Raw genomic sequence first — 16,125 nt, 5'->3', positions numbered from 1 at the left:
AACAAATCACTTCAAAGTGAACCTAACTAATCCGGTACCAATTTTGAAGTGGATGAGTAATCTTGGTGTGCACCATGAGACACATCCATCCCAAAAGGTCTGGATTTCCATTTCTCATCCCAGAAGGTCTGGACTTCCAGACCTTTTAGGATGGACGTGTCCCACGGTGCACACCAAGATTACTCATCCGATTTAAAATTGGTACCGGATTAGTTAGGTTCACTTTGAAGATTGGCACCATTGGATAGACGTGTCCCATGGTGCACCCCAAGATTGACACAACCTCTCCTAACTAAACATTTTAGGAGTAAATGTGTCAATCTTGAGGGAAGTTAATCCTTATACATGAAGGAAAATCATCTCCCTTGCAACCCAGTACGTCGCCTTCCAGAAAGGGATGTTACTTATTCAACCACCTTCAGAAAAAATTAATCGTGTTAGGCATGAAAAAAGACGATTTTGGCTTCGCGAAATGAAGATTAGCGAAGCATGCAAATGTAAATGTGCAAGGAAAGAGGTGATTTTACTTCCTTAATCGATTTTTTTGCGAAGCCTGCGAGGTCTGAAACGTGACTATCTACGTCACATATCGATACTTTCGCAAAGTCTGCGAGGTCAGAAACGTGAGGATCTATTCACAGACTTCGCGAACTAATCGATTCGCGAGGTAGATCCATACGTTTCAGACTCTTTCTCTTCGCAGATCTTCGTAAAATCATCGATTCACGAAGTAGATCGTCACTTTCCAGGCTCGTTCTCTTCGCAAAGCTTTGCGAAAACCATCGATTCACGAAGTGTATTCATGAAAAAACAACAGATACTTACATTTTTCGCCCCTTTCACCCACAAAAGCGACAATAACAATATGATAACATGGGAAGAACGAAAGAAATAACGTAGAAAAACCATTTCTTTGATGGTAACAAGAAGAAAGAAACCAAGCAACGAACAGTAAGATTAAAAATCATGGCTTCGTTTTTTAGGGTTGGAAAGTAGCAGAATCAAGAGATGAAGAGAGGAAAAAGAGAAATTCATTGTGATTTTGACGAAATGGTGCAGATTTCGTGCAATTTAAACGAAGAAAGGAAGATCAAAAGTCTTGAAATCATTAATACAGGAGCAACTTTTCGCGTAACCAAGGAGATAGGGGGAGCGGCCGTTCGCGAGTGGTGGGAAGTGGGAAGGTTAGGGGTATTATGGGAAAGTCACATAAAATCAGTCTAGATATGTAGTAGGATGAGTAAATGAGTTAAATATGTAAATGGGACTCCCATTTGACCCAGTTTTGTAATTTTCCCATAAAATATCCTAACTAACTAAAACCCAACAAATAATTTAACCTATTTATCATTTTTATCCCCCGCAAGCTGGAAGGCATATAAACATCTTGGATACATAATTGCTTCACCATCGAATCAAAACTAGACCTTCCTAATGATTTTGTCAATATATCAACAAGTTGTTGAGATGTATGAACTGACAGTAAATTTATGTCAACAGCTTGAACTTTCTTTCGAACGAAATGACAATCAAACTCAATATGTTTGGTCCGTTCATGAAAGCTTTGGTTTTGAGCAATATATATAGCAGACTTATTATCATATTAAATTGCAAAAGGTAAGTTCGGTTTGTAACCAATGTTTTCAAGTAAAAATCTGAACCACTGTAATTCACTAGTTGTCATTGCCAAAACACGATATTTAGTATGGCTCGAACTCCTCGAAACTGTGTGTTACTTTTTGCTCTTCCCTGCAACTCGATGATCGGAACACGACGTGCTTCAAATCCTAAATAGTGGCATCCATCTAATCTTATTTCCTTACATAACTGGAGTTTTTGGGGGAAGTTTAAGCATAAAATATATGATAGCCACAAACGAGAAATTTAAGAAATTCAAATGTGTAATCATAAATTATACCGAGTGGACAATTTTTTTTTCTTTTTATTTCAAAGCTACAGTTTATGAGTAATTCATTCGTGCTTGTGTTTGGTCACTAGTGTTTGGTCACTAGAAAAATGAAATCAGGAGAACAAGACTGGTAAGATTAGGTAAGCCTAATCTCCACTTTAATTTACTGCCCCAATTAGGCTTATCCACAAACCTTTATTTTAATTCCCCTTTTCTACTACTAGAATAGAGCACCCAATTCTTCTAATTATTGATTTCATGATTGCAATGAAATTTAAGGAAACATTGATTCTTAATTAGTTATACGTGTAAGTCGTATTGGACAACCCGATTTCAATCTCGAAAATAATGCCCACTTCTCAATACTTGAGTCCGAATCTGCTACCTCCCATCTGAAAACGAAACAAATAACATATGATTATATGAACATCTGAACTGATTTAAAAGTAGTAGATGATGAAATTTTTATGTTTGAAAAGATTAAAAGTGTGTTACTTGTAGGTGGTGACGAGTCGGTGGAGAAAAACAAGCATCATGGATTTAGCCAAGTTCATTCCTAGGCATGTCCTTCCTCCCATCCCGAACGCTAAAAAACTATAAGGCTTCGACTCATCCTGTAAATAAAATAAATAAATAAAAATCCTACTGTTATGATACTGTGAAATGTATAATTTACTAAAAATTTAAGCTAATTGGAATAGTTTTTATTATCTAAGACAATGAAACAAAAATTTGGAAGAAGAAGTGAATTCAGTAAATTAAAAATCTTACATCAAACCTTGAAGGATTGAAATTGTAAGGTTCTTGGTATAAAATGGGATCTAAATGTAACGATCTAGCATCGATATTGGCATTCCATCCTTTCATTATTTTAAATCCTGTATAAAAACAATACTCGTACTAATTATAACATTAATAAATTAGGTAAAATAAATATAAAAAAGATGGATTAATTAGAGGTGAAAGTACAAAATTAAACCTTGAATCTCACAATTGTCAAGTACTAATCTCGGAAACCATGGTACCACCGATGCCATTCTTAACGATTCTTTTACTACCTGTAACCATTAACATTTTTTTTAAATCCTAATTTGGATATTTCAAAATCTAATTTTGATATTGTTGTTTTAGATTAACCTTAGAAGCAAATGTCATTTGACCAAGGTCTTCCAGTGTAAGATACGACTTTGAATTAATTTGTTTAATATGAAATTGCTCTTCCTGCGGTTTAATCAAATAATTAATTATCTTATTCACAATTAGATAAGTTAATTAAAGTGTTAATCTTACGGAAAGTGCGTTTAAAACATTTTGATTTTCACCCAGATATTTGACCATCCACGTAATTGCGCTTGCAGTCGTATCCTGCCCTGCATATTGTCAACCGCAAATCTCTTTAATTAGTAATTAAATCCTATAATCTTGGATTAATTAAGTAATTAAATTAATAGATTACCTGCAATAATCATAGTTAATATATTATCCTTGATCTCTGCATCGGTGAGCTTATAATCCTTTTCATTGGGCGTCAAAAGATGTTGGAGAAAATCTTGTTTATGTTCATCCTTTGAGCTTCTTCTATTAGCTATCACGGTATCTAGTTTGGCCATTATATTTTTCCTCGCCTAATCATCATTTTTAAATGGTTCACAGAAAGTTCTATTTGTGCTAAATTACCAAAATGACCTTATTATGTATTACCTTAAGGCCTTTGTGGAATCTAGTCCAAGGAAGGTTGAGTGGAAATGCAAGCATTGCTTGATAAACACTAGCTATATCATCTTCTAATATTTTGAGTTCTTCTCCTCCCTCTATGCTCATCAACATCTTGCACATTGCTTTTAATGTTATCTGCCCATATTTTCAAAATGGGCCGGGTAAGTGTGTTGGGTTTTAGCCCATGTTAATTTTATACATAATAAAGTCCACTTCAAAGAAATAGTGGGCCAAACAAGAAAGGCCATGGACTGATAGACCCAAAATGAAACAACTAGATGATCTAATATGTATGGGCCTTGATAAACGTAAGCCCAATTTCTGGTTTCAGAAAACATTTGCAAATATTGTTTATTTGTTTTCCACCAATTTATAGCAGAAAATAAGAATAATAAAGGGTGAATTTTGGCTCTAATTTATTTCGAAACGAATTTTAGACATTAATTTAATTTATAATCATAGATTTTTATTCACAGTAGGGCAAAACCGATACATTTTTCAATATATAATTTGTGGTTTTTCTAACATGTATTAATCAATATTGCACGGAAACTCTTCTTCATTAGCATTTCTGCGTTTCCATTTCCGTTTTAGTTTCTTTTCCGTTTACATTACCATTTTCAAGCTAATTTTTTTAAAAATAAGGTTTCTCGGTATCCATTTCTGTTTCCGTTTCCATGCAATATATGTATTAATTTAATGTCAACACATGCCATGTTAAACTAATTTGAAAAAAATATATTAATGTAAATGATTAAATAAAAAACAATTTTAGCTAATTCACCTCAAAAATAATAAATGCAATTTTTTTCATCAAAACTTAGCCCTTTCAATTCTTATCCAAAAATAAACCTTGAAAAAAACGACACGATGGATAAATTAGAAGAACGCTAGGCTATATATAAGCTGGGTCAGCTGTAAATCAGCTCGATAGAAGTTTGACTGGATTTATAAACAAACCGAACTTAAGTACGAACAGGCTTTATTAGAAAGCTCGTGAGAAGGCTAATTTATAGATTCTTGAATAAGTTCATGAATAAGTGTGAGCAATTTTGATTTGATTTTTTTTAATAATAGTATTCATGTAAAATTAGGTAGTTTTATAGACAGGGCCGATCTTGACAATCTCGGGATTCTAGGCAAAATAAGCAATACGGGCCCTTTAATATAAAATTTACTAATTAAAATGTAAAAATTGGACATGCCTTTTAAATTTTTTTATCAATTAGCTTTTAGAAAGAATTAGATCATCCTAAATTTATCACTATTTTTTTTAAAAGTTAACTTTCATATATAAATATAACACTAAAAATTTTTATTAGCCCCCTCCAGTCCTGGACACTAGGCCGGTGCACCCCGAGTCTAGTCCAGAGTCGCCCCTGTTTATAGATTTCAAAACTATATAGTTTGTGTTAAAAAAAATCAAATTAACAGAGTTAATAAATATAATTAATAAGTTGTTCACAAATAAAGTTAATAAACAAAATTAACAAGCTGTCTGCGAATAAAAACTCATGAACAAATAAAACAACCGGATAAAATTTGAACTTGAACTCATCCCTTTTTTGACAAGCCCGACACTGTTAGACTAGAGTCTTAAAGAAAGCAATTAATTGTTTTTTTTTTTTCGGTTAGACAAGAAAGCAATTAATTAGGTTAAGTAAACTTACCTGGAGTGCATGGTGAAGTACAATAACGGTTTGTTGATCCTCCCAGGCGTCAAGACTCTTAACAACTAATTCATCAAATTGTTTGACGAAAACAGAAAGCCAAGTCGTAGAGAAGAGGTTTTGAATACGACCTCGTATTAGTTTATGGTGTTGATGTGAAGCGCAGAGCAGGCTTTGTTCCCCTATTAGTTGTGCTATTGATTTTATGTATCTCTTTGTAAAAATGCCAGATTCATTGCTTAATATTGCCTTTGCTGAATCCTTACTCGATATGAATACATGCGTTTCACCAAATATTCTCGTCTTGAAGCAACTTCCATATCTGAATTTAATCCATACCAAAATAATAATCACAAAATCTAATATATTAAAATAAAGGATAAAAAATCCAAATAATCAGGATCCTCTTGTATGTCAATAAAAGTTCGATAATGTTCAGGGCCGGTCCTGATAATTTACGGGCTCTAGGCGGAATAATAAATAAGGGCCCCTTTAATAAAAATATTTTTCGTAAACAAATTAAAATATATTTCAATACATGATAAATAAAAAATATTTTATTAGTAATTATACGGTATGTATTATTACGATCACCAAATACAATTGTTTATCCAAAATAAAAAAAATGTTTCACAATTTCTTTAAATTATGGATAAATCCCTATTTAATCCACGTGGTATCCAAAATTTTATCATTTGGCTAATGTGGTATTATTTGATAACATTTGCTCATTGGAGTATTTCCATGAAGGAAATTTAACTCGTTTTGTATAAACAAAACTAAGCAATTTGTTAACTTTTTTACCAATAACTTTTTATTTTATACTCTAATTTAAAAAAATTAGATCCAAATTCATAAATTCTAAGCTTTAATATATATTTTGGACTCTTAATTTATAAATTTTAAGTCTTAAAATATATTAAAATAATTTTATTTATTCGACATAATTACAAATAAGTTTTTAAAAATGATTTTTATACCTAATAATTTCCATATTTGTATAATTTTTTTTAGAAAAAAAAAACTGATTTCTCCATATCTAAAAAGTGTGAAGGTCTAAAAATACATGCTGAGGCTATGGATCAAACACAAGAGCATTAGGAGAGGAATTGCTAGCTTTACCACTAGGATACATATTCATTTTGATACAAACTGTTTTTTTTTTTCTTCTTATATATACTGAATACCTAATAAAATATTTGGGCCCCTTATGGCCTTGGGCCCTAGGCCAGCGCACTCCTGGCCTACGCCCAGGGCCGGCCCTGAAAGAATTAATGAGTTTACCAGATTAGTTTATGAACATAATTAATGAATTATTTGTGACCAAAATTTATGAACAGGATTATTGAAGTGTTTTTGAGCAAATAAACTAGCTATTCATGAACGGCTAACGGGCAAGTAATTTTCTTAATAAACTAAGCTCAAACACCTTCATTTTCTTTTTAACTAAACATGAACATGCCAAAGCTCGATTTAATTTGGCTTAGTTACAGCCACGGTACAAAACCAAGACAGTTTAAGTGTTCGAAATCGAGAATCCGTCGTGTTTTTTTCCGATTAGTTCCTCTAGGTGTTTTTGTGGCCCCTACGTGACTTTTAGCAGCTTAGGCTCCACCTAGACTGTCTCAACGCTGTCTAGACCGCCTAAGCACTGCCTATGCAACAACAAACAAAAACATTTTTTATTCTGAATTTATTTGTTTCCTTATTATAATAGACTTCTGAGTTGTTTCAACGATATTGTTGTTGAAATGTCGATATTTGCTAATTTTTAAAAATATAGGTTATAAATATACATGTTTTTCTATATTAAATAATTTTATATTATTATTTTTGAATAACCTAATATATATTTTAATTGAATTTATATAATAATTTGTTAATTAATAAATATAAAATATAAAAATACAAATCCGATTAATTGTAAAGGGATTCTATCCATCCGACTAGTGTCTAACGCTTTTTACAACATTGTTACGGACGTGTTATCATGTTTCCTGTCTAAACTTTTAGTTTGGGTGAAAGTAGTGAGAATAAAAGAAAAAGAATCGAGGAGAGAAAAGAACCTTAAACGGCGAATCCTGACAAAGTCGTAGAAACCTTGGGAACTGCTAATGGCAGCCATAAAGCTGAAGGTTTCTCCAATTAGAGGTAGTCCACTATTTCCAGGTGGAGACATAGACATAGACATGGATTCTTTATTAGGACTCACCATCTTCACTAATATGACAGCAACCACAGCAATAAGCAAGGAGTACAAACTAAGCCAGACCATTTCGAATTAATTTTGTATTTCAATTTTATCATCTCTCTCCTTGTTTAAATACTTGGAATTTAGAGCACGTGTGCGGTTCACAAATCAATTCGCACTTTCTAGTAAATGTATAATATAATAATAATAATAATAATAATAATAATATAATGGTATGAATTGAAGAGTTTCTCGGCAATTTGAAAATAGGCTCACAAATGCGAGGTTACTAGTATAAGTTTTTTTAAAAGAAAAAATGGTATGTTAATGGAAATCAAAGTTGGCCAAATAAAATTTGATGGTAGTGGCATCTCTATGATCAAGATTGGGTCAAACTGAATATTGATAGCCTGTGTCTGGTTTCGGCTGGTGGTGTGTTGCTGAATGCTAGTACTATGTGGACAGGGGCGGCGCTAGGGGGTAGGGAGGGTCTCCCGACCCTCCGGAACACACTTGACGAATAGTGGTTCAGTTTTGAGAAGGCCCTCCAAAATAGTTAAAATTAGTACTTATAATATAGAATTTGATTATATAACATAAAACTAAGTTTGTATAGTTGGTTATAGTGATAATTAAAGGCATTTCTACATCCAAGTGGTCCTATGTTTGAATCTCCCCCTCTTCACTTTTTATCTCATTTTAATTTTTTCCCTTAAACCTCATTCTCCTTTAAAAATATCAATATTAAGTATCATTTTTAATCATTATTAACCTCATTCTCCTTTATTATTTTTAATTATATTTTTTTAGTTACAAAATTCATGACTGATAAGACAATTTGATGAATAATTTCTCCAATTGACCAAACTTGTCAACGTTAGGGATAAAATTGCTCTTGGCTGCCAACATTAAGGGTAAAATTGCACCATTTTATACGTTAGAGGTAAAATTATTCTTAGGTGTAAATATTAGAGTATTTTTGCACCTTATCCTTACTTTATATTGAATCTCAGTTGTTTTATACCTTAATTTTTCCAATTATGATCAAATTTACCCTTATATTATCAAAAATTTGAAAATTTCGATTTGACTACTATGAATCAAAGCTTTAAGTCGTTATTAAGAAAAAAAAATCTTCATGCAATGGAGCCCCTCCGAACCTTGAGCTCTGGCTCCGCCACTGTATGTGGATAGGTGGTTTTGTTGCTAATAACAGATTAGTCTTCAACTTGCTTGTGATAAAGGTTATAAGAAGGTAATAGTGGAGATGGTTTCTCCTTTGGTTATTAGTTCTTGACACGAAGAAATGTCGCAACTCATCCGTATTTCTAGCTTATCAAAGGGTGTCAACAGCTGCGGACCGAGACTCTGATGATATAATCTTTGAACATACATATAGAGAAGGTAATCGCGCCGCTGACTAGATGACAAATTTCGCTGGATTCTTTTCTCTCGAGTCACCACGAGTTTGGGGCACCTTTTGTAGGCCTCTTTGACATCCTTTATGAAGAGCGATGTGGTTCTGCTCTAAGTAGAATCGTTCGTCTATACTCTTTTGTTTTTGGCTCTCAGCTTTTGCCCACTTCTGTAACAAAAAAAAGTGATTGTTTATCCGACCATTTTATAAATTCTGACATAGAATGGACAACTCTAGCTAGTTTGTGAGCCACACTATTTGTAAAATGATCAATAAACTTGACGCTTGTTAAAAGAAAAGGTTAATTTCAAATATAATCCCTGTGGTTTCAAGTTTTGGCAAATAAATACCCGTGGTTTGATTTCGAGCAAATAAATACTTGTGGTATGCTCCGTTTTTCAAAAACGCGGAAATGGATGATGACGCCGTCTATATGCTGACGTGGACGAGGGTAATTTAGTCAATAAGAGTTAATTTCAAATAAATTGTTGTGGTTTGTGTGTTTTTACAAATAGGTACATGTGGTTTGGATATTTTTGCAAATAGATACCCGTGGTTTGGATGTTTTTGAAAATAGGTACCCGTGGTATAACAAACCACAATATTTGCCTAAATTAAGCATTTGTTTATGGTTTGTTATACCACGAGTACCTATTTGCCTAAATTAAGAGTTTGTTTAAGGTTTGTTATACCATGGGTACCTATTTGCAAAAACATCCAAACCACGGGTATCTATTTACAAAAATATCCAAACCACAGGTAACTATTTGCAAAAACACGCAAACCACAACAATTTATTTGAAATTAACTCTTATTGACTAAATTACCCTCGGCCATGTCAGCATATAGACGACGTCTTCACTGTTTCTGCATTTTTGAAAAACGGAGCATACCACGTGTATTTATTTGCTCGAAATCAAACTACATGTAGTTATTTGCCAAAACTTGAAACCACATGGGTTATATTTGAAATTAACACTTAAAAGAACAAAGCAAAGATTTACAATCCTCTAAAATAAGGCTATATATTGACAAAAAAAAAGAGCTTGTTTAAGATGCTCAACCACTATTCTTGCATGAGTCTCAACCAAACAATCATCTGTGGTCATAATTTTTTAGCCAACTAAGAGCCTCTCTAATCCATACAACCTCTCCATCTCTGGCCAAATAATTACCCAACAATAACTTTGAAAAACCATGCAGAAAAGAAAGCACCATTACTATCACGCAACACAACCAAACCAAGTCAACATGATCTTGGAATAACCGATGCATCAATATTAAGCTTTAGGAACATTTCAGTTGACTTAGCCCAACACTAAACAGTTTCAGACCTGTAACCAACTCCTTGTTGACATAAATTGTGAGATTTGAGTTGAGCGTCTTGTCACTCCTTCATACCCGAACAAACAAGATGGAGCACAGAACATCTAATGAATTCCTAACCCCTTTCCAAACAATATCATTTCTTCCCGACCAGATGCCCCACACAACTATGGCCTTGATTAAAGTTCAGTCTCAAAGCGAAGGCAGCACGGGTCTTGACTCCGAATCCATGAAAGGGTAAAAAATTAAGGAAGAAAAAACATAACACATTCAATAAAAATTTTATATGCATTCCTATCCAGCACCCCTCTCAAACCCGCAACCTGCCAAACACTAATAAAATGCATACCCACAAACCATATGCAAAAGACTTTCAACTTCCACACCATATAAAGCAGACAAAGGATTAATAATAACATACCTTTTAACTAGAGCTTGAACTATAGGAATAACTTCATTATGAGCCCTCCAAATCAAATTTCGAACATTAGGAGGAACGTTCAGCGCCCATAACTGTTTCCAAACCCAACTAGTTGCATCAAGTTGTAAGTTGCAAAGCCATATATATACACTACGCACTAAATAATTACCATCATGCTCAAACCTCCAAAATCAACCATCTTGATCAATTGAAGAAGATAAAGGAATGCTAAAAGTATTAGCTTGATCCTCATAATTAAACACATCTATAATAACATATACATCCCACCTCCATTCTCCTATAGTGAAAAGGGAAGAAACACTGGAAGTAGAAATCGAAAGGGGAATTTAAGTGGTTGATTTTCCGTTCGGCACCCCTGAATTATGTTGGGGAAGATGACAGACAATGGCATCCAGAAAAAGATGTCTCTAGTCAACAATGTAGAGAGCATGGTCCAACTTACAAGCAACACGAGTCCTCGGGGAATTTACCCTAAACCAAGTAAATGGCAACCCCATAAAACCTAAACCCACAAGACACAACTTGTGAATCCAATTCACAAAAGGACCACAATGATTCATGGTGCATCAAGAGCCACCAAACTTCTCATTTCACGCCTTAATACAGTTAAAGTACCCTACCAAAATCAAAGGGCGATGAATAGAAGATTGAAGAGTTCGGATCTCCTCCATGAAGATTCATTTGTTAGCTTGCTGAGGTCTAACATTAACTGTCGAAAAGTCAAAAAGGCACCCATGCAACCTCTCCCCAATAACGGTAACTTGGGTGTGAAGAAACTTATCATTCCACTCTAGCATTGAAACTATAACTCTACTATCATCCCAAAATGTCTAAATACCTCCACTAAAACCAGAAGTTTCAATAATCTCCATCGACCTAAACTTTAACTGACGTTGCAACTCACTAGCACGAGAACCTGATAGTCTAGTTTCAAGGAGAACAAGAATCTTAGGGTCCTTAGATTTAATTAGATGACTCAGAGTCTGTTGGAAATTTCTCCCACTGGCACCAAAGAAATTACAAGTAATAACTTCATAAAAAAATTGGTAAGACTTAGAGCACAAGAACACAACAAAACAAGCAAAAACCTTAATTTGCAAGGGAGGGTTCAAAAACCCCTTCTATCTCTTGAACCCCAATAGGATCAAAACGATTATCAAATTGCATATTAGTATTGATAAGTTCCCCCCCCCTCCTTAAACTCAAGCCAACTTCCCAACTATCATGCAAAAGACCAGTTCTAACATCTTCACCCCTGTCCGAGTCAAGCTTGGTCTGCATACCCCAACCACTAAAATCAAACTTATCAAGGGGGTCGGGAACTTTACTCTCCTCCACACTTATCCCAAAATCAAGGACAACATTAGCTAAGTCCTCGAAGATGTTGTGGCTAAACAAATCAGTTATAACACGAGAAGAGGAAGCCATATTAGTTGCACCACAATTAATACCTCCCATACCATGACCCAAGTTGTAGTTGAACCCCCGAGATTCTGCCATAGAGTTATTATGTCCCATATTTCCTCTAGAGTAACTCAGAATTTGCAATTTGCAAAAGGATTCTCCACTGCCCCGAAGGCCTCGATAGAACATGCAAAAATTCGCTTAGAGGGAGCATGGTTTCGATTGGCTCTTTGCCTCATGAAAATCATCTAAGGGCCATACTCAATCTCATGCAGCTTTTGGTTCTCTGACAGTGTATACTGAATGACATGATCACCCTCCACCCTTTGCTCATTCAACTCCAATGAAGCAGGCTTCTCCACCTCGATAAAAGACGTATTATTAGAAATATGTATGAGAGTCTAGAATATGCATTGCTAACGGAGGCGGCCATATCTACCATAATATGTACACGCAACATACAACCCTTCATACTCAACACGTTGTTCTAGCCCATCAAGGTCAAACTTGGCCATAAGCGGTTTCATCAAGTAGATTTCAACACAAACTCTAGCATAAAAGACCACGAGATGCCTAAGTTGTGTGTTGGTCAAACTTCATGGGCTTACCCACTTCCTCTGCAACAACCAGCAACACATCTTCATCATAGTAAAACATGGGAAGTTCCGAAAGACGTATCCACACCATAGGGGTATCAACTAAAGCATTTGATGCTGACCAAGAATGAACTGTAAGGTGATATCCCTGAACGAATCAAGAGGCATCAATAATTATGTGCTCCCTATCAAGATCACCATCAAACTCAACAACATAAAAATCATGCCCTAAGTCTATCATGTCAAATTCACTGATCGGTTTCCATAACTCTCTAACTCTTTGAAGGGAAACGAACCCTAAATTGTGCCATAACAATTTGATTACCAACGCTTTCCGCCATGGAATAGTCGGCCTCTTTTTAAGGTTCAAACCAATCGAAATTTTAGGGTTCGAGGGATCATTATTCACAGAATCAATAGTAACTTGTCCTGCAACTCTAAAGTTTTTTTTAACTTTAACAACACGTAAGACTTTCTTGTTCACCAAGCAATTACACTAGCATCGTTTAGAGGGTTCAAACTCAAGCAAGGGACCACGTTGACCAGGCTTGTGAGGTAGAACAAATGACCGTAGACGGTTAGGGTTAGAATTTACAAAAGACCGCGGAGTCATTAGAACACCGAACACACATAGAACATCAATTATTAGAAAGTCATATTAGTAGCATGAATTTTCTAACACATATATACACTATTTTAAACCTATATGGTCGAAAAAAATAGGATAGTAGATAATATCTATGTTACAAATTCCCTTTTTCACAATATGGGGTGCAATGCAACTAGCAATATTAGAGAAATTGATAGTGGGTTTGTCTTGTCAGAGTGTATGTATTATATAATTGGGTTAATTGAGAAATCAATTTCCATTATAGTAAATCAACAAGATGCTGTTTTTGCTCATAGTGGGTATGTCTTGTCACTCTAATTTCTTTCTTTCGTGTATCTTCTAGTTTTAATTTATGATATGATATAAAATAGTTAATCCACCATTCTAAAATGTCAGAATTATTAAAGTGAACATCATGGAATCAGGGAAAGGAAACTAACCAATTTGACTTCCAATTTAAATGCATAAACTATTGATTCACAAAATAATGTACATTTGTACTATAAATATCTTAATGATATAATTAGGAGAAATTCAGTGGAAACGGATCTTTAAAGGACTTCCACTCATTTTGCAGGATTTTGTCCTAAAATGGGGTTCTAAATGAAAATTTATTCCTATTAGGAGTCCGGTTAAACATTTTGCCCACTGTAGAGCTTGTTTAACCGGGCTCGAAACCGGAAGACAAACTTCCGTTTCAAATTGTAAAGAAACCGTTTGTCTTCCTGTTTCTAATAATAAAATATACCGGTTTCAATTTAATATATATATTTTAAAAACTTTGAATTTGTTATAGCCGTCTGAGCACGCCTCCCATCAATCATAGACGATCCGAGCCACTATCGTTTTTATTCAATTTGTTGCGCCATCGGTTCAGGTACGCTCCAGCTGCGAGTCTGTGTTTTCTTCATCGTCGTGTCAATTTGGTATCCATTTTCTTTCTGTTTTGCAATTTTCGTTATTTACTTTCAGGAGGAATATCACAGTTATGACTCAGGAAATTGAGGTTGGGATGATCTTTTTTCTCTTAATTTTGCGATTGTGATATGATTTTATACATGGTTTTGGGAGAAATTGAGATTGCCATCCATTTTATAGTTTCGTTCATTAGATTTTGATTCTAATCGAATTATTAGATTAATTTTCTGAAAATATCAAAATTATTCTGTTTTCTGTTAAATCGTATAAAGTTATCAGATAGGGATAATAAATTACAAAATCAATGTTTTTCCCGCTGACCTGAGCGATCTCTTCTTTCGTTTAATTTTTCGATTCTGATTTGATTTCGGTGAAATTGTGGTTACGATGAGGATCAACAGCTCCCTCTTCATTAGATTTTAAAACCTGAATTTATATTTTAGATTCTAGCGTTTTCTATGGAGATAACCTTTATGCCCTTAAATACCTTTGTACTTTTATGGTCAGTGCAATGTTTTCAATACATACTTAGACGACTTTATGAGTTAAAAGTTTCAACTCTTGGTTTCTCAGCATTTTTTTCAGTTTTGCCAAACCATATTTTGGTTTCTAATTTGTTAATAATAGTTGCCAAATGATAGAAGATAAGGATATGGGAAGAAAGCTGCATATTCTTAGTTCTCTAGTGGACCTATTGCAATTGTTCTTCTGTTTAAATTATTAACCATACTAAGCTTTGGGAGTGCTTAGTTCTATTTTTTGAAAAAATATTTCCATCAGCTTTCTTTTCCTTTTTGGAATATGTTTATCAATAGTTATGTGAATATTGGACATGATCCCTTCATTTTTTTTTTTTGACCAGCGAATAACTTGGTCTCTATTAGACTAAGGCCTCACTTGCAATGGATGAAAGTGAAATATGGAATTCATTTGTGCATGAATCCCTTTTATCTTTGGTTTTCGTAATTAAAATATGGAATGCAAATAGGGATATTGTTAGAATTGCAGAGATATATGATTGATTTTTTGATATGGAAGGGAAGAGCGTTCATTTTATTGAAATACGATGTGCAGTTTTATACTGTTAAAACACAACTACAAGAGAGTAAAAAAAAGCCTAAAAGGTAGCATAAAAATCTTTCTAAAAATCAGCAGGAAAATCAGAACTGATAAACAAGAGAATCAGAACTGATATTGACTATTTCAAATTAAAAATAATATGCAGCAATAAGTCACAAAAATCAACACTCCTCCTTGACTTGATAGCTGCATATTCCAAGCTTCTGCCTGAGATATTCAAATCTTGCTTTAGGAAGTGGTTTTGTTAGAAAATCAGCAAGTTGATTCTCTGTCTTGCAATGAATCAACTTCACCTCTCCTTGTTCTTGCATCTCTCTTAGAAAGTACAACTTTATCATGAAATGCTTTGTCTTCCCATGAAACACTGGATTTTTAGCAATCGAAATTGCAGCTTGATTATCAACAAGGATCAGTGTGCTATCTTTCTGCTCCATATTCAAGTCAATCATGAGTTTTCTGAGCCAAAGAGCTTGATTTGCTGCTGAAACAGCTGCCACATATTCTGCTTCCGCTGTTGACTGTGCTATGACTTCTTGCTTCTTTGAACGCCATGAAAAAACTCCAGAACCAAAACTGAAACAATATCCTGAAGTGCTTCTCATGTCATCAACACTTCCAGCCCAATCACTATCAGAGTAGCCATAGAGACTAAAGTTTCCATGAAGACTGAAATTGTTTACATGTAGGAACTTAACACCATAGCCAACTGTGCCCTTGACATATCTGAGGATCCTTTTGGCATCTTTAAAATGAATTTCACTAGCGCAATGCATGTATCTTGACAACAAACTTACTGCATACGTAATGTCGGGCCTGGTTACCGTCAAATACATCAGACACTCAATT

At 34.3% G+C, this 16,125-nt stretch overlaps 1 protein-coding gene across 1 annotated transcript; it reads right to left on the bottom strand.

Moving 5' to 3' along the window:
• Positions 1 to 2,007: 2,007 nt before the first annotated feature.
• LOC136200415 (abscisic acid 8'-hydroxylase 4) lies at positions 2,008 to 7,570 on the bottom strand. Its single transcript, XM_065990797.1, has 10 exons — positions 7,362 to 7,570; positions 5,296 to 5,617; positions 3,611 to 3,760; positions 3,366 to 3,534; positions 3,200 to 3,279; positions 3,047 to 3,130; positions 2,889 to 2,967; positions 2,681 to 2,787; positions 2,405 to 2,523; positions 2,008 to 2,301 (listed from the first exon to the last, which is right to left on the bottom strand). The coding sequence occupies exons 1-10, from the start codon at positions 7,568 to 7,570 to the stop codon at positions 2,202 to 2,204; spliced, it is 1,419 nt and encodes a 472-aa protein (XP_065846869.1). The 3' UTR covers positions 2,008 to 2,201.
• Between the last annotated feature and the right edge of the window lie 8,555 nt (positions 7,571 to 16,125).

Source organism: Euphorbia lathyris, chromosome 7, assembly GCF_963576675.1.
Source record: "Euphorbia lathyris chromosome 7, ddEupLath1.1, whole genome shotgun sequence".
In the NCBI taxonomy this organism is placed as follows: domain Eukaryota; kingdom Viridiplantae; phylum Streptophyta; class Magnoliopsida; order Malpighiales; family Euphorbiaceae; genus Euphorbia; species Euphorbia lathyris.
This window is presented reverse-complemented; position numbering and strand designations above follow the sequence as displayed.

Coding starts and splice junctions, on each gene's coding strand:
- LOC136200415 (XM_065990797.1), bottom strand. CDS start 7,570: ATGGTCTGGCTTAGTTTGTACTCCTTGCTTATTGCTGTGGTTGCTGTC. Junction 3,131..3,199: donor ATGTTTTAAACGCACTTTCC/GTAAGATTAACA, acceptor ATTAAACCGCAG/GAAGAGCAATTTCATATTAA. Junction 2,302..2,404: donor CGACTCGTCACCACCTACAA/GTAACACACTTT, acceptor TTTCGTTTTCAG/ATGGGAGGTAGCAGATTCGG.